Genomic DNA, 11,154 nt, shown 5'->3' on the forward strand with positions numbered 1-11,154 from the left:
TCCTCGTTTCTCGACCTTGACGAAGAGAAGAAGAGTCGACTTCTTCATTCTTCTCGTCAAGGTCGAGAAACGAGGAACTCGCCCGGGTCGTCCTCTGTCATGCCAGGTCCCTCAGACGATCAGCATCTTCATTCTTCTTCCCCTTCGTCGTGTATGATTGAAAATAGTCAGAGGAATACGTTTCATGAGCAGGGTAGGGGTGGGGGAGATCGAGAGGGAAGAGGAGGAAGTGGTTTGCGACGTGAAGAAGAAGAATCGAGTCTTTTAGCTGCTCTACGTCAGTTGGTCCAGAGTCAGCAAGAGGATCACTTGCAACATCCTCCTACTACTACTTCTCCTTCTTCAGGTCTTTCTTATCTTCCTCTTCATGATACGGACACTGCGGCCATTGGTCCTCATTTTCAGTCTGCTTCTCTCACTCCTCAACAGGAGGAACTTCTTTCTTCTCTTCTCCTGAAAGAGACGGGAGACCGAAGTCTTCTTCACTCTCTCAGTCATCCTGATAGGAGACTCTCGAACCTCCTTTCTTCTTCTTCTCTTCATTCTTCAGGGAGGGAAGGAGAAGAAGTGAACAGAAAGATGGTCATAGGCAAGAACGGGGTAAGTGAAGATAGTGTCTCCTATCTCTTGCGCAACAGCCATTACGGTTCTTCCTCTTCATCTTCAGCAATGATAGGTGGAGGAGGAGGAGAAGGAAGTGGAGAACGTGAAGACGAACTTCGAGGCGAAGATAGAGAAGATCATCATGGGATTAGTAGTAGTAGTAGTGCTCCTATGAATGGTATTAAGGGATATACTAGGGGAGGAATGGAACCCTTCCATTCATCCTCTTCTTCTTCTCCCTTAGTGGCAAATCATGTAAGAGGGGGGGGAGATGCGCATCCTCACCTCAGACAAGACGGTCAGCAGCAGAAACCTACGTCTAGTGCGGCTCATCAGAACCTCCCCGATCACGATCCTGACGAACAGGCAAATCCAGCAGGTAGTAGTAGACCGACGCCCACCTCCCATCATAGCAACAGAGCAGCAGGAGGAGCAGGAGGAGGAAGTGGCTTAAGTCGAGGAACCTCTCGGGTGTCTGTACACCTGCCGTCTGGCATTCTCCGAAATCACCATACACACCGTCAGTTCCTTGGAAGTGCAGGGTCTTCTTCGTATTCTCTTCCTGGCTCTTCTCTTCCGAGCCCTTCGTCGACTTCGCATACTCCTTCGCATGCACATCATGTGTCAACAGCATCATCTTCTTCTTCTGCGTCTGCGTCAGCTATGATGAATTCGGTCATGGTGAAGAGTGTCTCTCCCGCAGGAGTTGTGAGGAGAGGCGGAAGGAATCGAAGGAAAAGGACCAAGTATGATTTAGCGTACAAACAAATGGAACTCTTGGGCCCTTTCGCTGAAGAAGCGAAGCACGTTGATCTATCCAAGGTATGGATTGGATTCGCATCATGAAGAGGAGGATGACGACGAATCTTCTCTTTCTTCTTCTTCTCTAAGGTTGTTGTGGCAAAAGATATGCAGATGGGGCTGTAGGGAGAGACATGGGAGAAGGTCTTAGAGTGAGGAGTGGATAGAAGTGCTTACTGCCCATGTGTCTGTCTGTGTGTGTTGACCTATCCGCCTATCTTATCGATCTATGGATCATCTGTCCTCCCTCCCCCCCTGTATATCTTCATCTAGGATATCTTCGTGTCTGTCTCGTTTAGACTGTCAAAAGCAGATGAAGAAGAGTTCATTTATTTTCTGGGGTGTAGTGAGAAGCACGGGTATTGCTTAGCTTAGAGGAGGCCTAAAGACCTCTGGGTCTCTCCTCCTCTTCGATTCACTTAGATTTCATGCAGACCGGGAATGGCAGCGAGAATATTCTAGTCTAACCCAAGAGACAGCGAGCATGCAGTCAACACACACACTTTACAGCTGAAGAATTTTATCTCTCCTTCTTTCTCTTCGATTTCTTTCTCTCAATTGCAGCCTGCTCTGTCTGCTTCAACGTCTAGTCTTTTATCCTTGCCCGTTTTCATTCCTTTATCTCATCCCGTCTTTCTCTCTCCTTCTGTTTCATCTCCGCATATGTCTTCTTTTCCTCCTTCTCGTTCCTTCTTTCTTCTGTCCTCTGCATTCCTTCACTCTCTTCTCTTCTTCCTTTTCTGTTGTTCTCCCCTGTGTCCTTTCTTTCAGGTATCAGGGAGTAGCTTTGCGATAGAGTTGCTGAAGAATCCTCATTTGTATTCCTATGACTCGTGGATCCATGGCTTTGCCTGGCCCGTAGGAGCGGATGGGCGTCGCCTGCTGTTGAGAAAGCTCCGAGGCGTGTATTGGTCTGATCCAGACTACTGGCAGCAACGCCTCATTGAAGAAGGTCTATACAGAAGAGACTTATTCACACTGGCTACTGTTCAAGTAAGCTTTCTTCCTCTTCTTCTCTTTCTCTCTCTCTTTTCTTTTCTTCGTCATCTCTCTCTTCTTCGTTTCTCCTTTCTTCTTTTTATCTCTTCGTTGTATGGGATTAGGGGTTGCATGCAGTGCGGTCATTCTTTCTCTCTTCACGTCCGTCATGTGGCGTTGTGTTGTACGTGTCCCTCTCTCTCTCTCTGTTTTGATGTGAGAAAGAAGAGCCAAAGATAAAGACAGACCCGAATCGAAAGAGGTGCTCGTTAGAAGAAGTGAAGAGAAGAAGAAGAAACTTTTCCATGTGTGTCGTCTTCATTTGTCACTTGTTGAGTTTCTGTCGTTTTATTTCTGTCTTCAGTCAATCTATCTATGTTTCAATCAGTCTGTCTGTCTAGTCATTCCTTCTCTATGGACAAATAGATAGATAGGCCAAAGATAGATAGATAGATACATTAGAGATCGATTGATGAGGAGGATATCTACAGATCCAGCCCTCCGAGAGAAGAAGAAGAAACAAGTAGGAGAAGAACAAGAAGGAAAGAAAAAGACATCTCTTTCTTTCTTTCTTTCTTCATCATCTTTCTTCTTTCCTTTTCTTCTTTGTATGTGTGTAGGAATTGTTCAAGGTGACGCATCTGATGGGCGCGGAGGTGTGGGATTTCCTTCTGAAGTGCACGGCCCTCACACATAAATGCGACGCGCTTACCTCCAAAGACACCCCCGATCCACCACTCGAGCAGCCGTCTCAGCAACAAGCAAGCGAGTAAGAGGGAAGGAAGGAAGGATAGCACACGCACACACGTCACAGAAGAAACGAGAAGAAAGAACCTGCATAAAGGGATAGAGAGAAACAGAAGAAGTTCCTCTTCTTCTTCTTTTTCTTCTTCATTGTGGTCTTGTGATTTCACCTGTCTAGGTTTCTTCATTCTTCTCTCCGTCGGTTCTCTTTCTTTCTCTACGACTCCATCTCTCTCTCTGTGTGTGTGTGTGTGTGTCACCGTCGGCTTCTTCGTTCTTTCCTCATGTGCACGGTGACAAGGATACATGCGAGAGATAGACAGATACACTAAAGATAGATTAAAGATAGATGGATTGATAGAGTAAAGATAGGTAGATCGATAGATAGACAAGCAGGGAGATTGATCAACGATAGATAGAGATGTTCGTGTCGCTGGAGACAGACAGACAGACAGACAGTGGGTGTCTGAGTCTGTCTGTCTGTCCGGGTGTACATACACTCGACGCTTTTGGAGTGGCAGGCGGGGGTGGTGATACTACACATCATACACACAGAGAGAGCGATCGTCTTCGCCTTGTCTACGAGAAACATTCGACCACTTTCATTGCCATTGTCATTTTCACTGCTAATCTTCATTCCTTAAATACTACCACTACCACTACTAGAACTGCTTTCCTATCTATCTATCTATCACCATTCAAGTCATCACCTGTCTATGCACAGTCATAGCGATATCCCCTCTATCTACCTATCTGTCTCTCTATGTTCAATCTGTCTACCTATCTATTTATCTTGTATTTTCTTCTTTCGTTCTTTCTTTATCTTTTTGTGTAGTAATGAAGAGGCCTTGAATTATCCGAATGCCTCATCGCCAGAAGTTGCCTCACCTCATGCAAATCCTCATCGTCGCTTCTCAGCTGCTCTCCAAGCAGCAGCAGGAGCTACACCGGGAGTAGGAGCTCTAGGAACCTCTTCTTCTTCTTCCCTTCAATCACCTCGGGGGGGAATGTCCACAGGAGGAAGTTCGAGGAGACATGCGTCTCTTCTCCCAGCATCATCATCATCATCATTAGCATCTTCAGCGTCGCCTTCTCTTCCTTCTCCCGCTTGTATAAATCAGGCTAGTACCCCTCAGAGCAGCATAGGTGTGAACTTCTCTGATCCTTGCTGGGGGGGGGTGGCTGCTCTAGAGGAACATCCAGGAGGCGGGCAAGGTGCGAAGCATAATGGTGATCTTCATCTTCATACTAGCCACTATCTTGCTCCATGTGAAGGAGAAGTTGGGGTGGGGAGTCTGGGGGATAATACCTCGTATCCTCCTTCCTCTGCATCAAAAGGAAGTAGGAAAGCAGCAGGGGAGTTTTCTTCTTCTTCTTCCTTCTCCTCCTCCTATGGACATTCCCTTCACCGTCAGGCTAACACGACTCATAACGTAAGAGCGATGAAAGGAATAGATGGAGAAGAAGGACCCTTAAATGAAGTCGTGAATGATCTCCGTATTTTCAATCTTACGCATCCTTCTCCTGCCTCATCCTCTTCCTCCTCTTCTTCTTGTCTTCAGCAGATATCTCTGTCGGCGTCTACTACGATGTCCCCGTCTTCTTCATCTTCTTCAACGGTCTGTTCAAATAGTACGGCAAGCCCTTCCCTTCTTCTTCCTCAGGGAGGCGTAGGACCAGCCGGGAATAGTCGCACTGGCAATAATGGCATGATGCTTCTAGATAGCAACGAGAATGCCTCTTCTTCTTCTTCATATCCTCTCCACTTACTCCTAAAAGAGAATGTGCCTCATCATCTTCTCAATGCGGCTTTCCTTCAGCAACACCTCCCTCCCGACCCACAGCAGTCCCAACTTTCTCTTCCCCTCGACCAGCTCTCTTCTTCTTCTTCTAGTGTCAATCTACCTGTCTCCCCCTCTTCTTCTTCGGCTATAGAGAACGGGGGAGGCAACGAGCTCCTGATGATGCTCTTGAATAGTAGCCATCACAATTATAATAGCGGGAGTAACATCGATAATGCCAGCGGCAGTCATCAGCAGGGGAGTCGTCTCTTAGGAGGAGGAGGAGAAGAACAAGGGGGAGGTGGTGGTTCCTCTTCAGGTGTACATACACTTCACCATCATCATCTTGGTACAGGAAGAGGAGGAGGCGGAGGAGGAGGAGAAGAGAGCCGGCATCACGGCGGCGTAAGTGACGAAAGAGGAAGAGACGAAGAAGACGTTTCGCCCACTTCATCTTTATCTTCTACGAAGCGTGATTCTTCTTCAGCTTCGGACTTCCTTCCACCTTTGCCGTCGTCTCCTGTCTCTCCTGAGAAACGTAGCCGTGGGAGACCAAGGAAAGCTCGCAGCGCAGCGGGGGCCTCGGCACAAGGGGGAGGAGACAGAGAGAATTCTACTGGCACTGCAACAACGAGACCTATGAAACAGGAGGGAAAGGAAGGGAAATCGGAGTATGCCAAAGCAGAAGAAGAAGAGAGGAGTAAAGAAGAAGGAGAAGAACCATTCCTGTCTAGCCATAGTCTAAGGGACTCAGAGCGAACTTATCCATCCCCATCTGTCTTGACAAGAAGACGACGAGGAGAAGAAGGAATAGAAGAAGGAGAAGAAGAAGGTGATCGTGATGAATGTGATCAAAGTATGAGAGAGATAGAGAAGAACGGAAGAAAAGACCTGATGGAAGGACATGATAGAATGATAAATGATGAGCCTCCACGGGAGGAGATCTCGCTTGTTGGCTCACCTAATCCTCGTCTGGCTGATAAGAAGAAGACAACTGGTTCGCTTCCTCGATCTTCTTCTTCATCCAGAAGAGGAGAAGAAGAAGAGAGAGAAGGACACGACAAGGAGGAAGAGGGAAGTGAGGCATTATCGTCATCTTCATCATCTTCATCGTCTTCTTCTTTTTCTTCAGCTTCCTCTATGACCGCGGGTGGCGACGTTTCACGTGCTTCTCGGACCCAAGAGGGAGAAGGGGGCGGGGGAAGCCGAAAGCGTCTGCGTTCCTCTTCTTCTCTTTCTTCTTTACAGCAGGCTCATTATAGAAGAGAATCAGAGGGTGGAGAAGAAGAAGAAGGAGGGCCTCGTGATACTGGCCATGACGAAGGGGATGTAAATAGTTCTTCTTCCTCTTCTTCTTCTTCGTCAGCGGCTTCACGGGGTTTGGTCTTACCTTTATCTTCAGAATATCTTCATCGTGGTCCCTTCTATAGCTCTCATGCGTCTTCTGAGGCGTCATTTTCTTCCTCTTCATCTCCTCTGCATGAATATTTCTCTTCGTCGTCATCTTCTTCTCTTCTTGCTACTCCTACCAATGCCACCTCCTCTTCTTCTTCAGCAGCAGGAGGTCACCGTAAGAATACGAAGTCGTCATCTTATCCTTACGCCTCATCTTACCACCCTCTTCCATCCGGAGGGGGAGAGACGCCGTCTCCTATTCATCTAGGGGGGAAACGCTTGCGTGTCGATGCGACTCTAAGTGGGGAGACAGCGGCGACGCTATCTTCTCCTATGTCCGCAGGTTCCGCGTCATCTGGGTATCTTCCTTTTCATCCGATCCACAGTAATAGCAAGAGCTTCACTGGCTCGAGGCCAGAGGCTAAAGGAGACTACAGCCAAGAGAGTAGTTGCAACAGTCTTCGCCTAGGCGTGCATCAGGGGACAGCTCTCTACGATACGAAGCAACGAGCAACAGAGCATAGAGGAGAAGGAGGAGGAGGAGGCGGGAGTGGGGAAGAAGAAAGAAGTCGAAGAGAAGATGAAGGTCAAGCAGGAGCAGGGGGTGAAGAAGGAGGAGACAAAGAGAGAAGAAGAAGAGATCTGAATGGGCATTGTCATCAGCTTGTTGAGAATGAGAATCTTGTATATCGACAGGAGGAGGAGAAGACAAGCGAGGAAGAAGGAAGGCTCGATGAAGCGGAGTGTCTAAGAAATCTCCTCCTCATGTCCCAAGTGGTTCAAGACTATACAAACAGAAATCCGAGCGTGAGAGATGGCTTCATGGACCATCATCTTCATGGGAATAGCGCAACTTCTTCTTCTTCTTATCAACATACATATCAGAAGAGTACAGGGGGACTTAGTAGGAAAAGAGCCAACAAGGAAGAGATAGAGCCCACCTCGGCAGAAGGAGGTGAAGGAGGACCTTCTTCCTGGATGGGAAGCAGAGATCAGAATGAAAGAGACTTCTGTAGTCATAGAAGAAGCAGAAGCGATGATGATAGGAGCGAGAGAGATATGATGCAAAGAATCGAAGCAAAAGAAGAAGAAGAAAGAAGGGGAGGAAGTCGAGGCGAATCTTCTTCCTCCGCTTCTTTTGGAGATCCGATTTCTGTGAAGAAAGGAGTAGACACCAAGACTAGCGATGACAGGGGTAGCAGTAGTAGTAGACAAGGTAGCTACTGCTACTATCCCCATCATCATGACTTTTATAATGAAGATCATAAGAAGATCTCTGAAGTAAATGGAAGCGTTTCACCAGATGATCGAAGAAGACAGAGAAGAAGTGAAGAAAGAGGCGAGAGAGGAAGCGAAGGATATACGTCATCATTCCTCCTAGGGGGGGGAGCCATGGAAGAAGAAATGAAACAGATGGAAGTTCTTCTGCATGCACTCAATGAGCACCTAGGTGCAGCACATCAAATACCTTCGGAGCAGGAAAGTCCCGATCCAAACATGACAGAGGGAAGGAGAACAGGAAGCCAACCTACTTTCAATGTTAAACAGAAACGAGGCTCTTCAGGGGGAGAAGAAGGAGGTGGAGGAGGAGGTTATGATGAAGCAAGAAGACCTCTTGTAGAGGACGAAAGGAGGGAGTCTCGAGACGGGAGGGGCTATTATCATGGTGTGCAAGATAGTCGTCATATGGAGAAGACGACTCGCCAAGGAGGAAATTCTTCTTTCTTGCATGCGCTAGAAGAAGAGGAACAAGACAGAAGCGCAAGAGAAGAATCGATAGGGAAGGGCGAGAAGGAGAAGAAGGACCTAATGCTGTTGATGAGGATGGTGATCTCTCAGCAAGAAGGAGGCGAAAAGAGTTCAAAGCCCGCCGAAAGATTTCTTCCTCTCTTATCCCCTGAAGAAGAAGAAAAGACTTCCCAGAGTCATACGAACACAGGCAGTTTGCTTTCAGATAAGAGCTTAGGTCTTTCACACTCTCTGGCCGTTCATCATTCAAGAAAAGGACACGAGGAGGAGGAGGAAGAAGAAGAAGATGATCTTCAGTATCATGCAAGAGGAGAAGGAGCGAGGGGGAAGAAGAGAGATGAAAGTCAAGGCAGTCTCCTTCCTCATAATATCAATAATAGTGATGAAGAAGAAGACAATAATCATAATCATAATAGTAATAGTAATAATAGTACTAATCATACTAGTAATAGCGGCCATAATAATAAGGGAGCAGTTTCGCGTTTCGTAAGAGAGATGCTTAGCATTTCCTCCAGGGAAGTCGAAGAAAAGAGCAAACGAAGGCTTCGCAACCCCCAGACAAGAGAAGAAGAAGAAAGCTTTTCTTCTTCTTCTCTTCATCCTCCTCATGAGTTGAGGCAAGATTTGTTTGGTCCCTTCCAACCCTTGTATGATCGGGAAGGTCCATCCTATCATCGTCATCGTGATCTTCTTGCGGCCATGGCCGCAGCCTCTTCAGCCGCTTCTGCGGGTTCTCTTCTCTGTCCTATACCAACTTCCTCCTCCTCTTCTTCCTTTTCTTCTTCTTTCGCTTCCTCTTCTCGTAAAGGACGCCCATCCCCCTCTTCTCTCCACCATTTCAGTCACACCAGTGGCCCCTCTTCTTCCTCTTCTTATCATTTTCATGGTGAGAGAGGCGGAGGAGATGGTCACCCCGGGAGGGGGTTCATACAGAGAGAGCGGGAAGAAGACGAGGGTTTCTTGAAGAGAAAGAACATGTTGTCGGCGATGAATGAGAGCGATAGAAAAAGCGAAGGGGAAGAGATGGATGGCCATCCAGAGCGAATGTCTTCTTCCATGATGATAAGAAAGCTACAGAACCTCCCTCATAATGAGGTGAGCTCTTCCCCACGTTACAACTCGATAGGAGATGAGAAGGAGAATAAGAATGTCAGGATGCTCTTAGATCTTCTCTCTTCATCTAAAGGAAATGAAGCCTGCCGAGATATCTTAGAGAAACTGTCTTCTTCTTTGTATCAAGGCGAAGAAGGTAGGAAAGGCAGTCCGAGTACGAACACTGGGGATCGCTTCGTAGACTCTTCATGCTTAAGAAGAAAAGAAGAAGAAGACCAACTCTTTTCTTCTTTGCTTGGGTTGGCTCCTTCTTCATCGTCAGCTCGAGGAGGTGTAGATACATCCGCCTGCCTTCCATCTTCGTCACTGTTCTCTTGGCTGCTACAGGGAGGTGGTGAGAGTAGTAGTAGTAGTAGTGACAGTCTTTCCTCTCCCCCCAGTCTTCCCGAGAGAAAGAAGTTGAAGAGGATGAACGATTCTTTCGAAGGAGAAAGAAGCTCCTCTTCTTGTTGTTCTATTAGATCTTTCAAAGACAGCGATCTTCTTCAATCTCTAAGTCATGAGACACACTCTCTTCTCCAACTCACAGCTCACTACACCTTTATGTCTCAGTTCATGCAGTGTACGATGCTCTTCGAAATACAACAGGCCTTACTAAGGGTGATCAACGGACTTAAGCAGAGAGAGAAGAAAAGTCTCCTCTCTAGGCCAAAAGATGATAGAGTCTCCTCTTCTTCTTCTTCTCCGTCTTCAAAGGAAAAGACGAAGCAGGCTGTAGAGGCAGGAGAAGAGAAGTGTATTAGTTCAGATGAAGAAGGTAAGAAGAAGAAGAATGATGGTGGTGGCTTTCAGATGTTGAACGAAGGAGAGCAAAAAGAAAGAAACGAAGAGGAAGAGAAGAGGAAGAAGAAGATGAATGGTGACGCTTTCTCCTCGGTAGAGACGGACTTGAAGAAGGTGGAAGCTGTTGAGACACATGAGGAGGACGAGGAGAAGAAGAAGACTCGTTCATCTCCTTCTCGGTCCGAAGGAGAGAACGAAGAAGAAGAAGAAGTCGATGAACAAGAAGAGGAAGGAAGTCGCAGTTATCGCTCTTGTGGCGATAATTTGTCATGTGATTTGACGCGAGGAGCTCCACTGCCTGGATGCGATCCGACCATAAGGGCATGCCTTGAGGCTCTTCTCGAAAGCGGAGGTGTGCACATGCAGTTTGTGCAGCTTATGGCACATCAGCTTGAGAAGCATCTTCTTGAAGCGAAAAGAAGAGAAAAAGAAGAAGAAGGTAGAAGAAGAAGAATAGGAAGAGATACGAGAGGCCCCGAGAGAGGGTTCTTGAAGAGAAAGAGAGAAGAGGAAGAAGAGCGAGATGGCTCTTCTTCTTCTTCGTCCTCTTCATTTCTTTCTCATCTTCATCGTTATCAGATGGAGGGCCCGGGGAACTTCTTCGGCCTTCTAGGAGGAAGAGAAGAAGAAGAAGATCTAAGAGGGAGGGGAGTTGAGAATGAAAAAGAGAGAGAGAAGGAGTCAGCTCCATCGATGCTGTTGAGGAGCATGGCTCACCGTCGATTCACAGAAGGAAGAGTGGGAGGAGGAGGAGGAGATCGAGACGTGCTGGGAATAAGTGTCGCTGAGAATCTCTGTAAGCTATGGACCACGATCAACGATGCACCCCCACAAAGTGAGAAGGAGAACAAGAAGAAGAAGGCCGAAGTCAAGGTTTCTGAACGAGAAGAAGAGGAAGAAGATGAACATGCTGATGTGGGAGAAGAAGAAGGTAAGGAGAAAGATAAGAAAGATGAAGGGTGCGGCGAGACTAAGAACGTAAATCTTTCTGTCCGTCATGAGGATACATCCAGAGAGGTGACGATGACTTCTTCTTCTTCTCAGGAGCGTAAAGAGGAAGAAGAAGAAGGTTGTTCTCGAAGTGGCGGTGGTGAAAGAAATGTCTTGAGAGGAGAAGAAGAAGAAGACGTTAATGAAGAGGGAGATGAAGGAGCAGATCACGAAGAAGAAAAGAAGACAAGAGGAGGAAATGAAGATGATCTTGAAA

General features: G+C 47.1%; 1 protein-coding gene across 1 annotated transcript; it reads left to right on the top strand.

Annotated features, from left to right (window-relative positions):
- Positions 1 to 16: 16 nt before the first annotated feature.
- Positions 17 to 11,147, top strand: CSUI_002237 (uncharacterized protein; the record flags this gene model as incomplete). The annotated part of the gene is made up of 4 exons (XM_068062439.1): positions 17 to 1,425; positions 2,176 to 2,397; positions 3,003 to 3,151; positions 3,962 to 11,147. Coding segments are annotated over exons 1-4 (8,883 nt in total), but the record flags the coding sequence as incomplete, so codon positions are not given.
- Between the last annotated feature and the right edge of the window lie 7 nt (positions 11,148 to 11,154).

This window comes from Cystoisospora suis (genome assembly GCF_002600585.1).
Source record: "Cystoisospora suis strain Wien I chromosome Unknown contig_933, whole genome shotgun sequence".
Taxonomy (NCBI): domain Eukaryota; phylum Apicomplexa; class Conoidasida; order Eucoccidiorida; family Sarcocystidae; genus Cystoisospora; species Cystoisospora suis.